Here is a 25983-nt window from a genome sequence, read left to right on the forward strand (position 1 = left end):
AAAGTATCTCATTATGGAACCTTCTACGGGCCTTTGTTTGATTCATTAGGGAACAGCTGGAGTTTCAGGTTTCTTTTCGCCACTTGTTGTCCTGGCCTGAATAACAAAGAAATCAAATGGTAAACGTTTCATGAGCCATGCCCTATCTTTATGATTTGATTTCTTTGGAATTGTGGCCAGGACAACAGGTGAGGAAAAGAAGCTCAAAGAGGGTGCTTATGTATGTGTATATATATTTGTATATATCTTAGAGAGAGAGAGACAGAAAGAAAAACAGCATTTACAAGGTGAACAATCACCCATAAATGAAAATCTCTCTGTACTGAAATGGAGACATGGTTGTAGCATTGGCTCCCATAATGATGATTAATTCGATATTTAGATACATTTAGACAATTCCCAGGGAGGATTTAATTAGGTATATCGCTAGTGCTGCTAATTTATTTTTAATCTCAAAATTGTATGTAAGGCTTGCCCAGTCTCTTCCCTGAGGATTTCTCTGGATGTAACTTCCAAGATCATTTCCCTTCAAGTCAACAAGAGTGTCTTAGCAGGATGCAAACTTTATTAGTACAAAGACACTTAGTTGTTTCACATAGTGGCCCATGGGTGCATTGAGGCCTACTAAACCCAGAGTTCAATGAGCTCCCTTGGATGACCAAGTTGTTTATTCACTATTTTTGGGTTTGCCACCCTTCTGATTTGGTTCTTACTAGCAAAAGCATTGGTCCACTAGCCTGGTGATCATTGCTAAGGTGTGGAAGACAGGTAGTTCTGACAGAATGATTTATTAGCTTCCCACCTCAAAATTCACCCTAGCAGAAATGTTAGAGACAAGTCCTCTAACTGGAAACAAATAAATCCAGACATTTTAAGCCTAAATACAAACAAAAACCAGTGTGGTGTATTGGAGACAGAGTGTCAGACAGGGACTGAGGGGACCTGGCTTCCTATTCGTCTGTGAAGCTCATTGGATGGCCTTGGGCTAATCAGACCCTTCTTCCTCACCCACCTCACAAGGCTGTTGTGAAGATCAGATTGGAAGCAGGACTCATATGTTCTTTTGAGAAGTTTGGAGAATGGATAGGTTTACAACAGGCAATGAATCAATAAATAAAATTCCTAACCTCCATCCTTTAAACACCTATAGCAGGGATGGCAAAACTGTGGCCCTACAAATGTTGTTGGATGCCAGTTCCCATCAGCCTCAGCCAACAAAGTCAGGGATGATTGTCCCAGTTTCTCCACCCCTGAGTGAAAGGATTGGTGGGTGTTTGCAAACTGCAGGACAAAACACTGTTGAGATGTATTACTAGCCTTCTGATGCTTTATGTGTCAGAAATGTATTGCCGAGAAGAGATTTCACCATTCACTCTTGTCTTACCTTCACATCTTTAACATTCATCCTTGTCCCTTCCTTCCCAACAAAGATGTCATCGATGTCGACAAGAATGTATCTATCCAAGGACAATGTAAGCCTCTTCCCTGACAGGAAGGAGATGGCATCTATAAAAATGAGTTTGTGCAGCCAAAAGTTCAAATTGTTTCCAAAAAGAACTCTTTGAATCCCATCATGAAGTCCCAGGTCCTGAATCACTGTGGCATAGAGAGAAGCCTTGGGCAGTGATACTGGGAATGGTTTGGAAGCTTGAAATTCTGTTAAAAGCACTGGTTGATAAGTGGAGTGATTATATTGGAAAATGGTCCAGTCTTCACCAGGTAATGGGCCTTTCTCAATCCTTGGGGCTTTGGTAATGTGAAGCAGAGGAGACTGGGGGTTTACTAAGCAGTTTTGCAGAGCGGCATTATTGTAGAGATGTAATGGAAATCCTTTGAGTTTAGTGCTCGACAAGCTGTTCTCATTGGCTTTATGAAAACCAATTATGCTAACACTGTATTCCACACAGTATTTTTCCAGGAGTTCTCTATTCCATGAATCCATGGAGGTGTACTTCAAAATATTTTCATAGATTACAAGGATGTATTTCCCTTTGCCATTGTCTGCCAGTGGAGGAAGGTCCCCTTTTCCTGATGCAATCACCATCTGAAACTGAAACCGACTTGACTCCAGAATGGCTATGATGTCTTGGCCTAGCTGAGAGTACTGGCTCTCCACAAAGAGCAGCACAGTCGGGTCAGTCCTAGATGGATCGATGGGCTTCACCGTTTTAAGCTCCATTGACCTGTATGGCAAGAGTTTAAGATCCTCACACTCTGCCCCTCCTGTGGTATCAATGAGGGCTATTTCCTGCTTGTGACCTGTATACAAGTAATAAGCAGAAATGACTATGCTCACTAAGCAGAAGGTGGCTAAGAGAACGACCAATGTTCGAAAACTTCTACGAAGCTTCACAATAAGATTCATGTTTTTTGCAGCACTTTATGTTTGTTCATTTAGCTACTAAAAAAAACAATTGGCTTCTTCCTTCTAAAGTGCCATTATAAACAGACCAAGTGATGGTGTCAGTACCACTCTCCAAACGTTCATGTGACCATTGCAATGCATTTATAAGGGGGGTGTTCAAAGCTATGAAACTCTGAGAGCTGGAAGTCCAAAGAGTTGGAAATCTATATTGGAAGCCGTCTCCTCTGAATGCGCCAGTTGCCAATAATCAATGGAGAAGACAATTAACATTATCTGCAACAAAGTGAGAAATTAGAGTAGGTTAAGAAAAATCCATACAGCAATTAAAATGTGTTAATTAAATAAGCTAGTAACCTTTTTAAAAAAAGTTCTATTGATTCCACCATAGATGACGACAGTGGGATGCCTTCATGGTGTCATTTAGGTGTGGAAAAATATTTATAATTTATAATTATTATTTTTTTAATGCTATAGTAATTAGAGTCGGAATGAATCGTGTTACATAAAAGCAGAATTAAGGTTAAGATAACTTGACTTTAAAGGTTAATTGCAAGGACAGCAGAATGATGACAAAGAGGTATTTTAGGTTAAGGTACCGTATTTATCGCTCTATAAGAAGCACCAGACCACAAGACGCACCTAGTTTTTGGAGGAGGAAAACAAGGAAAAGAAATATTCTGAATCTCAGAAGCCAGAACAGCAAGAGGGATCGCTGTGCAGTGAAAGTAGCAATCCCTCTTGCTGTTCTGGCTTCTGGGATAGCTGTGCAGCCTGCATTCGCTCCATAAGACGCACACACATTTCCCCTTACTTTTTAGAAGGGAAAAAGTGAGTCTTATAGAGCAAAAAATACGGTAAATCTTAACCAAATATTCAGCATGTGAAATCTTTGGGATTTTTTGGTCTTGCTCTCAGAAGGGTCATTTACATTATAGCAAGGCTGTTGGCATAAGATTTTAAGATTCTAGACAACAACAACCCTGTATCCATTCTGGAGTGGTGGGGTGGAATGTTTATGTTTCTTGGCACCCATATAAATTTTTTAAGAGTCCAGGTGACTGGGAGCATGGAGACTGGTTTACAACTTGCCCTTCGCAATTCATGCCTCACCTCTAATATCAGTAGGTGGAGCAGCCCTGATAAAATGCTGCCGGGGGGGGGGGTACTTCTTCCTTGCACAGAAGCCTCTAGTCCCTTTTAATGACATGCTCCAATCCATGGGCCAGATAATTAAACCGCATATGCAGCAGGGCCTGTTCTCTTCAATATTCTGAACTGCCAAGCATGTGCTATGCAGGGCTGGCCCAAGAGAAATTGCTACCTGAGGCAAAGGACAATATATCACCCTCCCTCCCATGTGGCTGGCCTTGTAGCTGAACCTTATTTTAAGACTGGCCATAGGGCTGCTTCTGCCACTGCACATGAGGACAGTAGGCAAGCTTAGGAATCACGTGGCAAATGTCGTTGTAATGATGTAGCAGAGCCGGCTCTGGCTATGGGTAAATAAAATAACAGAATTATAGAATTGGAATGGGCCACTGGGGTAATCTAGTCCAACCCCCTGCAATGCAGGAAACTTTTGCCCAACATGGGGCTTGAACCCACAACCCAGAGATTAAGAATTTCATGCGTTGCCGACTGACTACCGATAGTAGTTTTCTATTTAACTTCAATGAAGTGTATTCAAAGCCAGTGCTTTGTAGACTATTGCCAAATGTCAGAAGCTTGATCTTAGATGTTGTGATACATCAGTTGGGCCACCTTGCTTCTTCTTCTTCTCAATCATTAATGATGATTTTCAGTCCTCTCCACCCCACCCATTTGGAGAGGTCTGACTCGTGACAATTATAACTGCAATGTTTTTATAGGTCAAGCTTCCATCTTATACACATGTACTCGGAAACAAGGCTGCAGACCCAACTGTACTTACCTGGGAGTAAGCTAGCTGTATTTAATAGGACTTCTGAGTAGGCGTGCATAGGATTGTAAGTTCATGGAAGTCAGTGGGTCTTACTTTTAAGTATACATGTATATGATCGATTTGGCAGGCCCCCCAAAACATGACAATTGAGTAAATATAGAAATGAGAAATTAATGATGTCAAAATGGATATTTATATAATACTAATAGTATGCAAAACGCTTTATGCTCTTAACCTTGCTCAGCATTAGAATGCTATTGATTACTGCTCCCATACAACAGGTGGAGTATCAAGGATTAATATGTTTTCTAGATAAGGCTTCAAAAGCAGAGACAATATATAAAAATGTATAACTGGAATATTAGAATATATTATATTAGAATATGATATAGTATAACTGGAAAGTCCCCCCCAACAAAAGCCTACTAAAATATAATAATACATATAACCAGTTTACTGCTCCTATCATTTCTACTACTGATATTACTACAGCTAGTAATAGTTAAATTGCTGCTTAATTACTGAGATCATAATCATGATTAAGCCAATGTTTATAGATTTCTTGCTTAACTTTAATGTTTCAGATGCTTCCTGCAAAGGGATAAGGCTCTAGACAGATACAGCAGATCATGTGAAATTCTCCACAAGAGTTCATTGCAGTTTTGAAGCTCTGGTGACACTGATAAATCACTGCAACTTCACTTTTGGAGTACATCAAATATCACACACACATCTTGGGCTTTACAATCTCATTAGGGCTATTCACTGTCCCTAAACAAATCAATAAGTGGTCCTTACAGCAAGCAAGAACAAAAAAAAAACCTTTTGAATTTTTGCTACCAGAAAGGGGGGGGGGGGGAGTAGAGCATTCTTAGATGAAATCTCATTTGTTTTCATTCCAGTTATATATTTTTCAACACTAGAGGGCAATATGTTCCCATTTTTCCTCATACAAGAATTGCTTATCACCTCTTTTACTACCGAGACAGCTTCCAAAACAAAGGGCTTTGCAATCAACCTCAGAGTCGCAAGGATCTAAAGAACAGGCTTAAAAGTGGATTGGAGACTTTACTGCTAAAACAATATAATGTAAATTCTCATAGATAATATATTGCTGTCATATGAATACTTACAATATTTCTTACTTTGGCCCTGTAGAACAGGTGAAATTAGAAGGCTGGTGTTTTCTGTCTTTTTGTCTTTCTTTCTCTTAAGGTGAGTTGGGCACCAGAATTCTAAGCTATGAAAATAATATTTGGTGAAAAAGAAAATCTGTTTTGGATTAAATTATTGATAATATAGCTAACAAAATCCCAAACATGAGGATTGACAGATGCAGGTTTATTTTTAAATGCTCTCCTTCTGTTTTCTAATTTTGGAAATACAAAGGCCAGACTTATTCCTAGGTTTCTGCTCTGTTTCAAAGCAGCTCATGGCACAAACTAGTCAAAATTAAGTACATTTAAGTTCTGTTCACATCAATGAAAGTGTTAAGGATATGCTTAAAATCTCTCATTAGATTTAATGGGATTTAAAAGCACTTAACTTTGGTGGGATTGCATCTATGATCTCTAAATTAGTATGCCTATAGCAGGGAGATATTGAAAACAATGGCAACTTGTGACTGAAAGCATAATATTCCTTGGAGTTATGAACAATATGGAAGATAGAAGGTCCTCCCCACCCCCACATTTTTTCTTCTCTCTTGATTGCGCAACACACACATTTCTGTTTGGAGAACTGTATTATAAACTCAGAAAAATGCTAATTTCAAAGGCCAGCTGTGTTTATATTTGTGTATATTTAAAGGAAATGACAATTATATATTTTCCATCTTTACAGTGAAGGGGTTTCTTGTCTATCAGTTTTACCACTGTTTTTTCAAGCCACTGTAGTAGAAAGAAAATAATGTCTAATATTTTTTAAGATGGGATAATTTTGTGCAAAGATTGTGACAGACAGCAGTGAAACGGACAGTCGCTTCCTTCCACCAGTTACATAACAAATCGGAAGAAGTTCCTTCGCTTTAATAGCAAAACTTACAATGGGCTTCAAAATCAAAACCCCTAGTCAATTTCAACTCTGCGACGAAAGGAGCAATTCCTTCAAGATAGGAATTTACTTCAGCAGTTTTCAGTAAGCAATGTGATCTAGACACTATTTATAAACTTCCTGTCCTTCTTAAAACTTTGATGATATCTCAAGAGCCAAATGCAAAGCAACCACTGTTCACTCACTTCTCAGATTTAATGGGTGAAAGAGTGGAACTGTTCGAATGCTGTTTCTAAAAGAACTACCAGGCAGTTTCCCTCTGAGTTTTTGGGAATGGCGGGTGGGGAGAATGCAATTGCACTTGGGTTCCGCTCATGGGCTTCCCATAGGTCACTCTGAAAGCTGGGTGCTGGATGAGAAGGTCCAGCAGTGTTCTTCTTACGTTCTCATCTTGATATTGTATGAAGTCCCTTGACCTCATTGAACCCCAGAGATAACATCCCTTGATGAAACTGGCCCCCTTAACACCATAGGTCTCATGCTCCTCAGTGCCTGTTGAGTGTGCAGAGTAGGAACTGATTCATTGCTGGTGGAGTTCTAGGCTCTAGGCCAGAGGACTATCCCTTTAAGGCTTCAAAAGAGGTGAGTGGACAGAACTTAGGAGAGATAAAAGGCTTCAGTTTAACCCCAGACCTTGCTGGAGCCAATTGTCTGCTTAGAGATAACCAAGATCCTGCAACTAGATCGACCCTAATCTCTACTTCCTTGATGAAGCATTCATCATATCCCATGGACTTTTGTTCAGGACAGTATATCAACACTGCATATACTTTCTCTTTATATAGGGATGATGCTAGCCATGTGGTTGAACTAGCCAGTCTTTGCGGCTGAAAATTTTCTCTGCTGTTAATGATCAGTTATGGATTCCTCCATGCATGCCTGTGCCACACATTGCCTTCCCTGTCTCAGATTCTCAATGCTTATCTTCTCAAGCCTGGGCTGAGGATGCAGTTGAGCCGTCAAAGACAGAAGGATGCACAGATGAGGACTGTTGGGGAGATAGATTCTGTTTCCTGTTATTTTTTTTGACCATTGTGAATGTTTCATTATATAAGGACTGTTGTACCAATTATGAGCATTTATAGCAATTATTCTTGAGAGGCAGCAAAGTGCAAGGCTGCAGACTACATCTCTTTGTCAGAGGTAATAGCTGGTCCAGCAAAGTTTCACTCAGAGTAGAAACATTAAATTAATAGACCTAACTTAGCCATGTCGATTCATTTCAGCAGGTGGATTTCAATGTAGCGTTAACTGGGATATGCATGTGCAGAATGAGGTCTGTTTGCACACCAGGATTGCCCCCTCATTCTCCCCTACATTTCTTCTCCAGAGCTAATTTTGGGAGCACAGGGTGCAGGTAGAGGAGAGGAGAGGCAGGACAATCCCATTGCATGAGAGAAGCTTGTTCCATGCATGCAACAAGTTAGTTGAATCCAGCCTAATGGGACTACTCTAACATAAAGTTAGTTGAATGCCCCCATGTATAGCAGCTGTTCCCCGAGGTTTGGCAATGGGTCCATGTGGCTCTCACATTGACTAAACTGTATTTGAAGTGTGTATTTGGGTGTGTTTTGTAGTTTTTGACAGTAAACCTGTTGAAGGTTTGGTGCCAGAGATCGACGGCTGATGAGCAGCATCTGGCACAGAGCACAATTCTTTCCTCTCTGGGTCTTTCATTAAAAAAATGACCCAGTCCCATGATTCCCTTTTATGCCCATGCCCATGTTTCCAGAATTTGCAAATCTAATGATTCTGTTCCGAACCACTTCTCTTCTCCTAAGTAATAAATATAAAGACTGAATACTGAAACAAAACTGTGGCCAGCGCCTAGACAGTTTCCAAGATACTACAACTCAATACATTAAAGAGTATCATTGGGATTTGAAAATGGGTTTTGGCTACATTTTGGACCATGTGTCAAGTCATTGCTCTGAGCCAATTTGATTTAATTGAATTTTGCAAGTAACTTTTTTTTTTTGTGAGACACTATCAAATGCTTTTTGTTGAAGTCCATATATATTACATTTACAGCTGTTTTTGTACTGCTGCCAGCAACACAATCAAGTTTCCGAGGTATGATTTGCTTTCCTCTTTCAGCCAGGAGACCTGCATTAATGCAACATTAAGGTAGCTCTGTTAAAAATAAAAAGAGCCGGGCGATGCAAATTCAGAGGCTCAAACAGCAGCATTAATATGCACACATACTCAGTGGGTTTTATGGCGCACAGCTGGCGACTGAACAGCGATGGTAAACTAAAAGCAAAACAGGAAAAATATTATTGATGTGATAGATAACTCTTTTATTTTATTTGTCTCCCACTCCTCATTTCTTTACTTATCCTTATCCGTTGCTTTTGTATCATACAGTACTCAAGAATGCAGTTAACCACCTCTCTGTAGCCAGGTCTCCTGGGACTAGATAGCATATGATGCCACATATCCAATGCTGGGATATGATATAAATCTCCTTTCCCCTGCAAGCTCTTTGCATATGCCAGGGTTTACAAAGAGCACGGGATTAGAGCCAACAATAAGTGCAATGGGAAATAGATACCCACATACACACACATTAAGGAATTCATACATTTGGTTTCTCTCAGTTTCTCATTTTTTAATTCCACATTTCCATATCACTTTTGTGACTTAAAAAATAATCCTAATGAAACTGCATCTGCATTTTAATGCAATTTTTACTACTTACATTTTTTTAATGCAATTTTGCGTATAAAGACATTTCTGCAAAGCAATTTTCCCTATTCTAATGCATTTGTATGTTATTTTCTCTAGCACATGTTTGTATGTAAGTAATTTTTTATTTATACCCTGCCCTCCCCGGCCAAGACCAGGCTCAGGGCAGCTAACATAAAATATCAAATACATTAAAACACAATCAAACAATTGATTAAAATACAGCTTAAAAATTTGAATCGGGATAAAATTAAATGACTGCCCATGAATTACAACCATAAGGGTTGGGAACCTCAAGTATTCATCAGGGCCAGCTATCCATGTTGGTCCCACATGAGCTGATAAAAGGGCCAAAGAGGTAACTTGCAGGGTCCCATAGAGGGGGGTCAAATTGGGCCTGGACCAAAGGCCAGACGGAACAGCTCCGTCTTGCAGGCCTTGCGGAAGGATGTCAAGTCCCACAGGGCCCTGGTCTCCTGCGACAGAGCGTTCCACCAGGCTGGAGCCAAAGCCGAAAAGGCTTTAGTATATTTATATGCACATTTTTGGAACACATTATTTGGCTGGAGAACTGCATTGCACGATTCGTTTCAAAGACCGTTGTGTTTTGGTTTGCATATGAATTTGGAATGTGCACTTCCCAACCCAGCATGCTGGGGATCCAGTGTGCAAACAGAGCTCTGTATTACCAGAAGCTGTCCTTTTATCTCCTAAGAGTTGTGGACTATTTGGGGTATATGACAGGAATCCCCACATGATGGAAAAGAAAGAGCGCCATCTCAGATTGCGAGAAGTTCCGCTGGGCACATAGGAACCCCGCAAAGTTTTGGACCACACACACAACATCCAGCAGCAATATGGCCTAATAAAATGTTTCACCAAGGAATGTAGAATATTTGTGATAGAGAAGATATGCACTTAAAGTTAAGCTGCACATGGAACAATTAATAGTATTACTAGACCACTGTTGTCTAGTCCTTTGTACCCAAGTTTGGCTATCTCAGCCCGATTAGAAAATCAGAATGTGAGACAGGAAGAGAAATATTTTTCCACACATTTTTATCTCCTCTCTACAACACTCCAGTGTTTTGATTTATAGTTGCTTTAGAAAAAGAAAAATCAGATTCAAGAGACACACGTCTTGTTTCCCCATTGTGGATTACTCTTAAAGTGCAGCTTTGCAGGACAACTTCTACTTAAACTCTCAGAAATCATACCTCATTAATGAGGTATAAATTAACTTTTGCTGTGTGCATAGCTTAATACCATGCACTCCACAGCTGATCCTCCTGTATCCCAGGGAAGAGGTGGTAAATCTGAAGTCACAACCAGCACTGTGATACACAGGATAAATAACCACCACCACAAATTGCACTTAAAATGTTCTAAGCATTGTAAAGAGATAAAAGGCCACGTCACTCACTGCAAGCTCAGACTAACCTTCCCACACCATATATTTAAAGCACAATAAGAACACATTGAAAGCATCTTGGGAACTGTAGCTTGTTAACTGTAGTTCTGTAATAGGAAACAACAGTCTCCAAGAATCTTTGGGGAAAAGCTATGTGTTTTCAATGTGTTTTCAATGTATGTGGTGGATGTGATCTCATGATACAAAAGGGGAAAAAAGGAATGATTGGGGAGAGAAAAGCAAGCATTAACACAGGGTGTTTTTTCTGGCAGGGAGGGGGAACCGGGCTCTTTCAGCTGCTCCTTCTCCGGTCGATAGATTTTTAAAAATAACCTTTGTAATGTGCCTTATTTCACTTTCTGGTTTTGTATTGCACCGTCTTGTGTTTTTAAGCTTCCTGGTGTGGACTGCACTTAAAAAGAGGGCCTGTCAATGAGTTCATGATGATAGATGGGTCCATACTGATCTCCTTGCCATGGTGGTCTTTCTGGGAGGCAGCAGGTGCAGCTTCCCAGCGACTCTTGGTCCCCTGGCCTGGAGTGTATATCCCTCCTGTTCTGCAGACCCAGGACAAGAGATAAATGCCGAGAGTTGTATAGATGTCAAAAGAATAAGTGAAAACTTCCCTAAATCCTGGGTTGTAATACGAAGGCATTTGTGTGATATTCAACTAAGCCAAAATCGTGGTCATAAATTTTAATGGGCCTGTTCTAAGTAAAACTGAGCTGAAAACCACCCTTTTAGATTACATGCATTTTTACATTTCTTTAGTTGATTTCACTTGGCTAAAAAAAATGGGAACTGGCAATGTAACAAAATCCTAGTGCCTTTGAAGAAACGGATTTGGAGCGTGCATCATTTTCTGTGTGCACATTCAGGACTTGTTTCCCTTTCTGAATGTAGATAAAACTCATGACAATGTTGGGGAAAGCTACTGAAGTTCATTGATGTGCTTTGGCACACGAAAGACTAGCTCAGGTTAAATTTGCCATTCCTTTAGAAGAGATTTGCCAATGATTACCAAGGTGTTCCAGCTCTCAGCGCATGTGTGAATCAGCGCATGAATTCTACTGCCTGGCACTTTTGTGGTGCACTAGAATCTTACAGTGTTCCATTACATGCTGTCTATGTATATGACTACAGTGGTCTGTAAAATGGTTGGGGCAGCAGGGTTATAAAAGTCCATAATGCACTAAAAATATCACAAATGCAGCATGAATGCAAAACTCCACAAACCACTAAACATTTATGGTAGCAAAGAGATTGCATTTCCCTTTACAGCATAAAGTTTCCCGAACTTCTACAAACAGTTCAGCTGTGTTGTGTTTCCAGGGTTAAAGCTGCTGAGGCATTCCTGCCCCACCCCCTGGAATGATGACACTATTTGAAGCATCTTGCAATGGTTGCTTGAATACAAACACAAAGTAAATTAAAAGGATTTCTTTTTAATTAAAATAACAACAACACACTGATGGTGAATATAGAAAGAGTCAGTGGGCCTGGATTGGGTTCTGCTCTTGGTTGTGTCAGATAGCCGAGATTATTATTTCTTCGTCTTTCAAACTGACCTATTTGTTCATGGAGCAACAACCCCATTTTTTAAAAAGCAAAGTTTGGTTCTGTCATACTCCCTTTTTTGAGAAAATCCCATGGAAATCAGCATATGGAGAAAGATTACATGCAAGAAAATCCATGTTGGTTTCTCAAGAAAAAAATAACCGAGTGGGATACTAGAGACCTCCACAAGAATTTTTTTGGGGGTGGGATTTTACAAAACATTTTGAATTCCAGCACAGTATTATTTTCCGTGGATTGTTTTATGAGAACCACTTTATAAGCATGGTGCTGTAAGAAATTGCTACATAATAGGAGGTCTAAAGTCTTATTAAATGATTGAATGAGCTCTTGCACTTCTAAACAAACCTGGGTCATCAGTCCCCACTGATTTCTGTAGGTCTGAAACCAGTTAAATTAATGTACTTCCACTTCAATGAATTGTAGAGAGGGCTGTATGAAAAATTCCCTATACATTTATTTATTTATTTAATTTTAATGTGTACATCTGTAAAGACTTTAAGATTATATGCATTTTTTATATTACTTTGGTGGTTTTTACATGCTCAAGACATGGGCAAGAGCAATGTTACAAAATGTGAGTATCTTTAAAGAAGGGATATGAATACACCACATACCACCAACTTCTGTGTTCTGTAGAAGTGGCACATCCAGTACCTGTTGCCCTTTTTCTAGCTATGATTGCTCTTGCAATTACATTTCTATGCAATCCTTTCAACATAGCTTAGGTCAAGCAATGACTCGTTATGTGAAGAATTCTTTTTGTGGCGCTATGTGATGGAAACGAGGCAGGTACAATAAATGCACTGTTCTTTTTCCACCTTAAAAGAAAAAAAAATCCCTTTATTTATTTATTGCCTCAAACCCAAGGAGGTTTACATCAACATGACCAAAGTAAACTTACAGTAAGACTCAAAGTGACAATTCAAAGGCAGTGATACATAAATATCTGAAAAGTTAAAACATCCAGCTTCTCACATAAATGCATGATGTATGACCTACCATTAAAAACAACACAGCAGATGAGAAAACATCGCCAACCAAATGCTTGGCGGTCAAGGACTGGTGCTGAAAAGAGGACAATGTTTATGAAAGGCAGCATCCCTAAAAAGAATACTCCATAATTGGGGCCCCACTATTAAGGAGTCCTCTGTCCTATAGCCGCTCACTGTACTTTTGCTGGAGGATGGCCACCAATGATTTCCTAAGGGTCCAGACAGGTTTATGCAGAGAGATATGTTCTAGAAGGTATGGGTTTGTCAGCCACGTAAGGCTCCATGTCAAATCCAGCACTTTGAATTGTGCCCCCAAATGTATTAGAAGCCAGTGCAGTCAAAGCAGAACTGGTGCTATACGTCTGAACTGCTGGTCCTCATTAGCAATCTGTCTGCAGAATTCTGTACTAGCAGATGTTTCTGGACAGGCCCACATATAATACATTGCAGTACTCTAACCAGAAGGCTCCCTGAACATAGATAATTAAAACTAGGTTACCCACATGATGGCTGTGGTCTTTTTAAAGGCACTCTACACTACAGGGACCACTTGGATCACCAGTGATAGTGATGGATCCAGGGATATTCTGCAAGTGGCAGCCCTACTCCATTGTAGGGAGGGTGACTCCACTGAAGACCCCGCTGGCACCACACTGCCAAAAATCTGCAGCCACCACTATACCATCAGCAGATGCTTTGGGGTGACAAAGACTTTTTAAAGTCAGGGTGGCTAAATATGGCCCTTCAGATGTTGTTAAGACTCCAATCGGTCCTTACTCCTAGCATGATGGGAGTTTTAGGGCACACCATGTTAGACACCTCTAATTATATACTTGCTGGGATTGTGGGAGCTGAAGTCCAACAAATCTAGAGGGTCACAGGTTTCCCGTTGTTATGTTATATGTGAATTTACACTAGGGATGGGGGGGGGAGGAAATTGACTTCGTTTGCATTTAAAGGCAAACTGACCAAATTTGCATGTTCTAAAACAAAACAGGAATCAAAACCCAGCCGTTCTTCAAAATTTGCACTTCTCCAAATTTTGCAATGCAGTTCTGCAACCAAGTGTACAAGAATGAATATACTAGGGTGAATTGTGCATCAACATGCATATACTGATGGAAAGAACGCAAAATAATGCATTATAAGAGAGGAAATTAGTCTGCAAAAATGTGAATATTGGGATAAATTCACACTGAAATGCTGATGAGTTTTCATGGTTGTTTTTTTTTAATGCAAACTGATGTGGAAATGAACTTAAGATTGGGAAAAGGAGAAACAGAGAGAAAACAACATTGACAGATTTGCCAGGCTCAACAGACAGCAAAGCTTAAAACTCCCACCTCTTACGGTTCTTACTCTGTAACTTATAAGGGGGAATCTTAGCAGGAAAGAGGAAATCTGTAGAAATTTGGCAACTTTGCTTCAATATACATGGGCTAGGATCCAAAAAGACATTTTTTGGATATTTGCGCTTTTCCAAACAACTTCTCCATATGTGGAGTTCTTCATCCTCCCCCCCCCCCAGTCTCCCCCACAAAGCAGTTATGTCAATCAATGGATTAAGAGCAATGTGATGTTAGTGGACATCAGCACCTGGATGCACAATTCAGCCTTTGTTTTATTCCTCTCCAGCTAGCTTGCAGAAGAGTTTGTTTCACTAAAATGAATGGGGGCTTTGTGCACCTGGTTGCTAATTTTAAAACCAGGCAATCAAAAAATGGGTGGGAGGTAGGGAATTGTTCACAACTACAGAACAACAATATCTATATCAGAAATCAAGCAGGGCACATTAGCCTGTTTATTTACTTATCCATTTAACTCTAGCCTGGTTTCCAAGTTGCACAAAGTAATAATGCTGCTTTATTCCTCACTATTCCTCACAGTACTCCACATCTAGAGTACTGTGTACAGTTTCAGACATCACATTTTAAGGATGTAGACAGCAGCAGGGGTGAGGCCACAATGCTGGCTTCTCAGCAGTAGGAGGGGCAAGCCAGAAGCAAGTTCAAGATGGTGGGGATGCACCAGTGGAGCCAATCCAGCATTCCCACTGGTGCACCTGCACAGCCCTGACCTCACTGGTGGCTGGCCCTTCTCTTCCTCTCTCCCCATGAACAACAGCAACACTGCTGCTGGGAGGCTAGAACTGCAGCTCTACCCTGCTGGGTGAACCACTTCTGGATTGGTAGATTGGAACAGGTTCACTGGAGGGCAGTGAAGATGTGGAAAACAACTGCCCCCAAGGGTGCAATTGAAGTGTTGGGGTGCAAGTCAGGCTGTAGGCTGACATACCTTTATGAGAAGGGTACAGAGAGAGAAACATCCTAGACTGTCCTAGTTGTGCAGACCTATTGACCTTCCTTCAGTGACACCATCAGTGCTGCTGACCTCATTTCCTGCTTCCTCTTCACCCTCACCTTGGAAGAAGAGACACCAAAGCAATCATAGCTCTTCGCATCTCCACCTTAGTTAGACAGAACTAATATCTTTCCTATCAACTATGTATTTTCCTGAATACATTTTTCTGTCTTATTTTCCAAATCCAGAATCTTATTGCGATTATATCCACGGATAAAATGTGCTCCTCCAAAAGGGATTCAGTTAAGCTTCCAAGCTGCATGTTAACTCTAAACACCAACAGGGCGCAAATTATAGGAAGGTCAATTTCAGTTGAACATTAGGAGGTGGAGGGAAGGTAGCCACATGTTTGGCATATGGGTTTCCTACACTGAGTTGGAAGAGATCAAATTTGCAGATGACACCAAACTGGGAGGGGTGGCTAACACCCCAGAGGACAGGATCACACTTCAAAACGACCTTGACAGATTAGAGAACTGGGCCAAAACAAACAAGATGAACTTTAACAGGGAGAAATGTAAAGTATTGCACTTGGGCAAAAAAAATGAGAGGCACAAATACAAGATGGGTGACACCTGGCTAGAGAGCTGTACATGTGAAAAGGATCTAGGAGTCTTGGTTGACCACAAACTTGACATGAGCCAACAGTGTGACGCGGCAGCTAAAAAAGCCAATGCAATTCTGGGCTGCATCAATAGGAGTATAGCATCTAGATCAAGGGAAGTAATAGTGCCACTGTATTCTGCTCTGGTCAGACCTCACCTGGAGTACTGTGTCCAGTTCTGGGCACCACAGTTCAAGAAGGACACTGACAAACTGGAACGTGTCCAGAGGAGGGCAACCAAAATGGTCAAAGGCCTGGAAACGATGCCTTATGAGGAATGGCTAAGGGAGCTGGGCATGTTTAGCCTGGAGAAGAGGAGGTTAAGGGGTGATATGATAGCCATGTTCAAATATATGAAGGGATGTCACATGGAGGAGGGAGAAAGGTTGTTTTCTGCTGCTCCAGAGAAGCGGACACAGAGCAATGGATCCAAACTACAAGAAAGAAGATTCCACCTAAACATTAGGAAGAACTTCCTGACAGTAAGAGCTGTTCGACAGTGGAATTTGCTGCCAAGGAGTGTGGTGGAGTCTCCTTCTTTGGAGGTCTTTAAGCAGAGGCTTGACAACCATATGTCAGGAGTGCTCTGATGGTGTTTCCTGCTTGGCAGGGGGTTGGACTCGATGGCCCTTGTGGTCTCTTCCAACTCTATGATTCTATGATTCTATGAGATGTCCTGCCCTGCATCCAACTCTAGGGTTCTATGTGTTTCTCGCATGCGGGATTCTGTCTTTTAATTAACTAAGCAGAATGTGTATTTGTCCCCCAGGGGCTAAAAAGAAATGCTTGCTGCAGAGAACTGGCTGAGAAGAGGCTCAGACATATGGCTAAATTACCCCTCCAGGACAAGATACATCTTGCCAATGCAAGTCAGGATGCCTCATCCCCACTTGCTAACCTGTGCTTTGGGCCATGGGCTATTAGGCTTCTGGTTACTGCACACTCCTGCTGTCGATGTTTGTGCACACACCACACCCTATTACATTTCCAACTCCTTGAATGATAGAGGCATTCTGAGTGCATCAACATTGTGTTGGGCTGCTGCATTTCCCAGCACACTCTTGGGTGTTATTAAAGGATGCCAAATGTTCTCCTTCACACATTCCGTGGCATTCAAGATCTGATGCTTTGTTCTCCATCTCCTTGTCTATCAGGATTTGTGAAAACTGCAAAAACAACACTTCACTTGTCGCTTTGCACTTTAGACCGATTTCCCTAGCCGCAACACACAGGTCAATCTGTATTATGAACACTAAACTGCATGCAAACAAAGCATGTATATTGCACATCCTTCCCCCCGCTTGGTTCCTACTGAGCAGCCCTGAATGCCCCAAGATTCAAAGGTAAAAGTACACCACATTGTCAGAGTAGCCTTCCCAATATTCCAGCTATTATCTCACAAGGAATGGGGGCTAGAATGTGTGAGCAGAGCAGAGCCCAGTAAGGCTTACATGTTGCATCTTCATCTTAGTGCAGCTAACATCTGCCAAACTGTCAGTGTTCATCAGGCTGAAACTGCATTCCTAAACATCACTAGCAACACAAATATGGTACAGATGATCCTATATTAAAACTTAGAATACAAGAATCATAGAGTTGGAAGGAATCCCAATGGTCATCTAGTCCAAACCCCTGCAATGCAGAAATCTCAGCACACAGTGCCCCATCCACAGTCCCTCAACCACACTAGACCCTGCTTAGCTTTGCAAACACACTAGCAGTTTTATTGCTGCACAATCTTCTGCATTATGAACTTTCTTGCTTGTTCCGCTAAGTGAGGCCCTGGACATTGGTCCCAAAGTTTAGCCCTGATAGCACCACTGAAAATGTGAAGAAGAACAGAGGGACTTCCTATGGAAATGGTTGTAGCTCAGTAGTAAAGCATCTGCTGTGCATCCCAAGTGCAACCCTTAGCATCTCCAGGAAGGGCTAGGAGAGAGCCCTATCAGAAATCCTGAGTAAAAAATGTTCCACACCCTTATTCTACGTGAACTGGAATATACACATGAATATAGCTGGTTTACCACTGACAAAGATTTCTGTGATCATGGGAGCTTGAAAAAATGCTACAGACAGAATCCACTCATGCCTAATTCACATATTATGTTATATATACTTGTGCATTCATTAGAAAGGTTGACAGAAAGACTCCCTTAGCAGCCAATACTTCTTCTGAAAGCAACCTGTACATCAGCTCCCCTTAAAAAGATGGGTAAAAAACCCGTCTTCTCCAGATTTACAGTTCAGAGAAGGGGGTGTTTTCATGACCATCTACTATTTCCTGAACTTGGAATGCTTGTTGACCTACCACATTTTCCCGTTGTGTCTTTCTGTACCCTTTCACTTCCCAACTCAGGTTCTGCTTTCTATGTCCAGCTTTTTTCTCATGAAGTGGAGGAGAAACAGGTTGGTCTCAAAAATCTCTGGATCTGAGCCATCTCTAATGATGTGCTGCAAGAAAGGCAGAATGGGAAGCAGCCTCAGGTGGAACACCCTGAAGATGGCCCTCAGGCTATTCAGACGAATTTGGCGTCATATAATATTAATAGTCAGGAACACTTTGGGACCATTTTTAACAAGACAAGAAAACTGTAGATGTAACCACCGCTCACCGTTAGTCATATCGAGATGGGGTCGAGGAGACGGCAAAATATGATCAGGAAAAGAAAAAGTTATTCTTTTACTTTTTGATGCACTCATGGGAAAACCTGCCAAGCCTTCTAAAATGTTCAGTGGTGCAGGTAGGTAGTTTTAGACACTGGGCTGAGGGCAGATCCACACTGTACATTAAAAGGATGTTCAACACACATTTAAAGCACATGACTTACCCCAAAGAATGCTGGGAACTGTCGTTTGTCAAGGTTGCTGGAAATGGCTGTTTTTGTGAAGGGAAAACGACCATACCCAAGATCCTTTGGGGAAGTTATGGGCTTTAAAATGTTGAATATGCTTTAAATGTATAGTGTGGCTCTACCCTGGCTTGATCCCCACCTATTTAAATTGAAATGTGAATACTTCAAAATGTGGTATGCCATCCGTGCAGTTTTTGAAGGTCCTTCTGCTCATTCTGTCAAATGGGGTTCTGGTCATTGGGCCTAAAGCATCACAGCAAATACAAATAGCACATTAGGGGAATGTTAGGGTGACTGCAGACAGCATGTTCCACATGGAGGGATATTTGCACAAAGCCCAATGCAATATGGTACCTCCTTTTCCAAGATACTGCTTTATGCATGACCCAATATTCTAGCACACACCATTGTGAGCATGAAACAGAACCGAGAATGAGACTAGTTAGATAGAGAGGAGAAGCTTTGATTCAATATCTTACGTCACATGAGGCAGAAATCAGGCAGCCCTGCATCCCTTTCCTGACTCCTGTAAAATTGCATTGTTGCCATACGCTCCTTGGGAATGGGGAGGGGAGGTAATTTTGTGGTGAGGGCCTGCTCCGTTCATGTTATTGTGTGGTCCAGCACTCACTCACTAGTATTCTTTGGGATGTGTGTGTGAATCTGTGCATGTTATGTATTCAGTGGTCTGTGTTTGCCTGAGGCTGGACTCAGAATTCTGAGCCTCTGTGTTCTGATTCAAGACATGATATCCAATCACAGAACATTTCAGGATTTGGGCCATTGCCATTGGCCCTTAAACTCTGAGTTATGATTCACAGCGTGGCAATTTAGACAGCCAATCCCACTGAGAATGGGAGTGGCCCAGGCCTTCAGAAATGTATATAAACAGTTGCTTTGCCCCTGTTTCCCAGTTCTGTTAGTTCAATAAAGGTTCTTGCTGTTATCACTGCATCTTGCTTCGTGGGAACCCACCTACACTTCAGTGCACACTGCATGTGTACTGCATCTCTGCAAACAGAGGATCCTGTGGAGTCTTGCAATATAGTCCTCCCTCAAAGAGGGCACGTGTTGCGGTGAGACCTAGAGACTGACCTCCTGTGTTGTGGGCGGGTACATTGGACAGCCAGAATACCTGATTGGTAGGTCCCTCATTGCTGGGTTTAATCTGGCCAATGGAGTGCAGTCTAAATGGATTTAGGGACCTATATATGCCAATGTACATGACCCAGACCTTCCTCTTTTGGCTTGTGCATCGGAACACCTGCAAACCTCTCCCTATATTTAGGGTATTTTGCAATTGACCTTGATATGGCATTGTGTGTTGTCTGTCGTTGGGACACGTGCACAGCAGGAATTTCCCCCACTCGGCTGATTGGCTGTTGCCATTTGGGTTTCGCCTGACACGTAGCAAATCATCACAACTTGAAAGGTTGCGGATAGGCACTGGTTCAGGTGATAGGATGGGGAAACGGTCTCGCCATCCCTATGTGAAGGGTATTCCGTTAAAGGAATCCAGGGACTCAAATGGTTTGGTCAACCCCCGAGAGTGGGTGGTGCCCGTGCCTGAGTCCAGGGGAGCATCTGGGCAGTGGACATAGTCCTTTCCCGGGCTTTTCACCTACCTCAGGAGTTCACCCTTGGCTGACCTATGATAAAGCTCTGGGTCAGTGCTACCTGCAAGGGTGCAGGGAGTTAGTCGAACCAGAGCCTATGCAACCACTCACTTTATTTGATCAATAAAGTTGTGGCTTAAATTCTGCCAAAAACCCAAATTAAAATTTGAGTTAAATGTGTGTTTATTTAGGGGGGAAGGTCTCTGGGTCTGAACACGCAAATAGGCCCTTCATACACACTGTGCCCAGCGTAAACAATGGCCATTTCAGTAGGACTTTCTTTATATGCTCCAGAAATATTTGGAGCCATTCTGTAAGGTAGGTCAGTATGATCAAGTCCATGTTACAGATAATAAACATGTATATAATGGATAGAGGATGGGCCAGGTGTGGCTGAGAGGTACCACCTTGCCAAAGACAAGCAAGTGAGAATGCAGGTGAACTGAAATGTGAGAGAACAATTGCCAGCACATAACCACATCAGACCAAACAAGCGAAGGAGCAGGATGATCCTGCATGCATATGCCCGCATGTAAACATCTATTCTCTTAGCAAACTCCCAAGGAAGACTAACTTTATGCATTAGGTGGCATTCAACTCAGTGTTACTCACAGCAGGCTTACTGAAATGAATGAATCACTGAGTTATGGTCGTTCGTTTCAATAGGTCTTCTCTGAGTAAAACTGAGTTGAATACCACCCTTTACGTGCTAGATTAATGATTCACCAAACTAAGGTACAATTTAACACACATCACCTGCAGTCACGTATTTTAACAATTGCTCAGATTTGGGGTTAATATGCATGATTTTTTTTTTTTTTACACCACTCATTTTTATAGGTTAAACTCCATTCACTTATAAAATGATATTAAAGGACATTTGCGCTTCCTTTTTAAAAAATGGATATAACACTCTTCTGCATGTCTCTCACAATGTACCATATAGAAGGAGGAATTTAAAATTATTATTAAGTACAGCTACACTAGCTTCTCATTATGAGAAAAGGAACGCTTGCCAATATGAAATGGAAACTTTTCCGAGACAAAGCTAAGGTACAATAGTGTGCTTTTACATAATGTTTTAATGAAATTCAACCCAGAAAACATTCTTCTTAACAGCCATACCTGCCTAGTCTGGCTCACAGCCAGATACTAACATTCTCATTTTCTTAGCTGAGGTTCTGCAGAACTTGGAAATCAGAGATGATGGCCCAGGCATCAATGAGCTACCCAGGAGTTCAGCTCTCTGCTGTGTTACCCAGCAGGAGCCCAGGGCTCTGTTATCCATCTATCCATCTACTTACCTACCGGTTTCCTACGCAAATATAGGTGTGTGTGTGTGTGTGTGTGTAAAGTCTAGCAGCATTAACCACCTAACCCCTGTACTGGCAGCCTAAAAAATTATTCATGACATACTTCCTATATTGCAGCCAGCTTGCATTTCCCTACATAAGAGATTATTTCCATGTAGGAAAATGATAATATATGAAGCAGCCCACCATATGTTAGGTATTCAAATACTATACCCCTAGTAAATATGTTTGTATTCCAGTCGTTGAATCTATTGCTTTAGAAAAGGTTATTAAATGACAATTCATACTGTTGTAGACTAATTTAAGTAATCACTAGATCACTAGATTTTCATGCAAATTGGGGGACAAAAGTTCTCCTCCTCCCAGTTTGTGGAAGTGGGATTGAGAAGTGAAGCATCAAATTGCTGAGAGCCACTTGAATCGCAGGTGGAACTGAGATTCTGACCTAACTCTGTCAATAATTTACCTACCAGGTATGGTAAATACTCGCTGTTAGAAAATGTTCACATTGGGTCAGAAAGAACATGCTTACTAAGCCTTTGCAATTCTCTGTTTCTTAGGCTGCATCCTAACCCCACTAACATTGGAATACGCCCCACTGAATTTAGCAGAATTTAATTCTGAGTAGATGGTTTAGGATGGCACTGTAGGTTATGCTCTTGCCCTGTAGCTATCCCAGGAGCATGATATGCTAAGGATTGCAACCAGGGGACTTATTTATTACTTCATTGACCTCATTTTATTTTTATATGTGTTCCTCTAAGTGTTTTTGCTTGAATTTTTAACTCTATTTCAAAATATAATTCCAGGAAGAAGAAAAATCTGAAAGCTATCATTAGATTTGACATCTCTCTATTGTTGGAAACATTTGCTGAGTAGAATTTCTCAGACTGTCAGACAACTTTTGAGAAGTTAAGTTATAATTGACCTGGAAAGGAAAATTATTTTAGGAATATTGGATGTGAGCCAAAGGAAGCCTATACTTTCCAAGAACACTTTCCTAATCATTCCATGCACAAAGCAATTCTAGGCATGTCTACTTGGAAGTAAATCCCACTGAGTTAAAGGAGACATATTCTCAGATAAGTGTGCTTTGTGCTGTTGCCCAAACTTTCAGCCTGTCTATATATATATTCAAAATGCAGGATTATTTCATGCAGTTTCTTTCTTTTTTAAAAAGTGTGGTATGTACATTATATGCAATTTGTGTTTGTAGATGTGTTAAACCTATGAAACAAATTTGTTCCGCGCAGTACGCTATTTTTCATTTCTTTCTAGATTTCACAGCAGTCTTGCTTGTGAGTAACAAATATAGTATGGTCAACTTTGAAGGTCAGCAACTGGAGGAAATGCTCCGTTTCTGCAGTAAGGCATGATCACCGAGAATGATAAATTTGATCACGGAGACAATTATGACAATGATGCCTTGCCATTGTCAAACCATCCAGCAGTTATCACAGGGTTTATAGACCCATGAAGTTCTGATGAAAGTTGCCGGAGTTGAAATTAGGGGCTTTTAAAAAGCTTATATACAGACCACTTGCTTGTCATTAACTCTGATTTCCCTCTCTATATATTTGAAAATAGAGAGGGAAATCAGAGTTAATGACAAGCAAGTGGTCTGGACTCAGCCATTGCTATTTATATTTAAAACTAATTCACAGGCTTTGTTTTATTCTGTCAAACTGATGGGACAGATGAGAACTATTCAGTGGCATTATAGAAAGCCCTCACCCTGTGCCAGGTGGCACTGAATTGTGAACATTTGCCTTTCTGGAGACTATAAGACATCACACATGTGCTGATAATCAAAGAAGCCCTAAGCCTAAAGAGTGAAGGATAACTTTTAACGTTTCAGCAGAGAGCTCAGCTTGTGAAATAGAGTTTCTCTGACAACATTTAGAAAATTTGCAAGCAAAACTTCTCCCTTGTCTTCCATGAGACTTTGGCTATATCAGCCCCTTTACCCTACCAGAGCTCCATTAACATCAGTGAAACTGCTTTCAAGTAACACATTGGTCCTGGGCAGCTTTACACACTGCCCTGAACAGATGACTTGAATACAAGTCTTCCTGATTCAAAAGTTTCCTCTGTGTATAGCTTTTGGAGAGTCCAGGATCTTATGCTGTGAATTAATTTCTTCCTAAGTAGTCTTTGAAAGAGGACAGTTCTAAGGCTGCAGTCCTGTGTCCACTTACCTGGGAACAAACACCATGCAACATTTCAACATTTACTTCTAAGTAAACATGCACAGGCACAGACTGCATGAGTAACAGGATCAAGGAATAAAATACTACTTTGCTTGGACTCTACACTTCTAAGGCAATGTATATTAAGGGGCATAGAAGCAGGTTGTATGGGAAACATACAATATAAGTTGCTGTAGCTGCTTTCACTTCTGGCTTATGTGAAGAGTATGAATCACTTCTAGGAATGGCTCTGTTTTGAGTACTTCTTCCTGGCAGCAGTGTGACTGGGAGCCAGAAGATAAAGCAGCTAGGGTGCCCTGTTTTTCTTGCTGTAACTCTAGAGCAGAAGGCACTTTCTCTTCCAGTCTCATTGCACTCCCGCCCCCGGCCCCTGTTTTCTCCCATACTTAAGCAATTGGTAGTTGCAAACACAGAACAATCAGTCTCTCTTAAATGTCCCGGACAGATGTTGTTCAACTACAAAAATCAGTGGAACAGAACAAATTTGCCTGGGCTGCCTTCCTCACAGATTAGTTATCAAGGGAAGAGCTTTAAATGGTTCAGTTTAAGGATCATCCCAGATAATCATAACCTTTTGATCTGCCTTCCTTGCCAGGCTTTTAATAGTCTGTTCTGTCAAAAAGTGTGGGGCAAAGAGCATGAAGTGCAAGTCCAGACTAAGATCCTCAACTTCGTTCCTCCCATCCCATTTCCTACCGTTTTCTAATTTGCTGCTAACTTATTCTACCCTTCTAACCTCGAGACAGACATCCATCAACAATCACCACCGTTATGCCTAGTGGATCGGAATACATCAGCTTTGAAACCTGACTGAAAAGCGTTTGGGTTTGTTTGGTTATGCTCCCCAGTTTCCCCACGATAGACTTTGTGAATAGTGGGCGTTATTTGGCGATTTCCTCCATCCCACCAGGCTTCATATATACTACAGAATTATGTATATACACACAGTTATTCCATATGTACACATGCACACCATATGTTTACAAGTAAATACACACAAAACTCATCTGAAGCCGTGCTCTGTGCAAAGTATGGCGCAACTTACCCAAAGATAATTTATTTTCAAGTAACGGTCCATGAGGGGAAAGGAGAGTCTGGTGTTGAGACGTCTTCATCCAGTTCCCGGCAAGGCAGGAGTTGTCCCTTTTTTTTGCGAATATCATACCCACTGCTTGAATAGTATCCCGGGAAGACTCCTTCTGCTCTGCTCCCTGTCCGCTGGATTCCTTTGGAACAGTCACATTTTATTTATACACACACAGTCCCTTTCGGAATAAGCAGCCAGCTGGAATGATTCAAACCTCTGTTCAGCACACCGTTAAAATGCAGCTTCCTTTTCGGACATAGGAATTACACCAGGGAGCAGTCACCGAACAGCAAAGAGGCAATGAGAACTACTTAATCACCCGAATACCAGCTGCTGCTGCTGCTGCTGCTGCTCTGCCTCTTTCCTAGCTGTGCTCTTCTCTTTCTCCCTCCCTCTCCGCTCATGTCTACAGAACTATAAAGGCGGCTTTGGAGGATTATGATTGGCAGAAGCAGCCAATTCCTTCAGCTAATCATCCTCAAGGTTTTCAAGGACTAGAAGCTGTTGTGATGTCATTCAGACAGTGTGGGGTTACACACAAACACATTCCAGCAGAAGCTAATTCAGAGATCAGCTGCATTCCGCTCACACCCTAGTGATTGATTAGCTGCTCCTGGAGGATTTGCATAATCTGTCATTGTACAGTTGGGCCACCTCCTTTATAAACCTGGCCAAATTAAATCCAGGAGTGGAAATGCCACTGGCTGCTTTTTGACATCTGCAGCCAAAGCTGTGAAAATAAAATCACAGAGAAATGGGCGGGGGGGGGGAGAGAAAAAAAAAGTTTGAGGAGTGATTTCCCGACCATCAAAAAGACAGACATGAAGGATTCTGGGGTGGGGAAGGAGGAGAGGAGAATCGTAAGACAGACAAGGTCTCACCCTTCCAGCACAGAATTCATAGCGGTATTAGGACCACTTTAACCCAGAAATG

The 25983-nt window shown here is 41.4% G+C and overlaps 1 protein-coding gene across 3 annotated transcripts in view; it reads right to left on the reverse strand.

Moving 5' to 3' along the window:
• LOC310685256 (bifunctional heparan sulfate N-deacetylase/N-sulfotransferase 4) overlaps positions 1 to 25610 on the reverse strand; it is a 122326-nt gene extending 96716 nt beyond the window's left edge. For 2 of the 3 annotated variants that reach the window (XR_014515131.1, XM_083457242.1), the window contains exons 1-2: positions 25009 to 25528; positions 1385 to 2638 (exon numbers count right to left, since the gene is read on the reverse strand). Coding sequence is in view for 1 of the 3 variants with exons in the window: in XM_083457242.1 (XP_083313368.1) it covers positions 1385 to 2365 (981 nt within the window). In the remaining 2 variants the exon portion in view is untranslated. Of the gene's footprint in view, positions 1 to 1384; positions 2639 to 5419; positions 5527 to 25008 lie in introns of all 3 variants that reach the window. The other variant, XR_014515130.1, reaches the window with a different exon arrangement.
• Positions 25611 to 25983: the final 373 nt, after the last annotated feature.

Source organism: Podarcis tiliguerta (assembly GCF_965153285.1).
Source record: "Podarcis tiliguerta genome assembly, chromosome: 9".
Taxonomy (NCBI): Eukaryota; Metazoa; Chordata; class Lepidosauria; order Squamata; family Lacertidae; genus Podarcis; species Podarcis tiliguerta.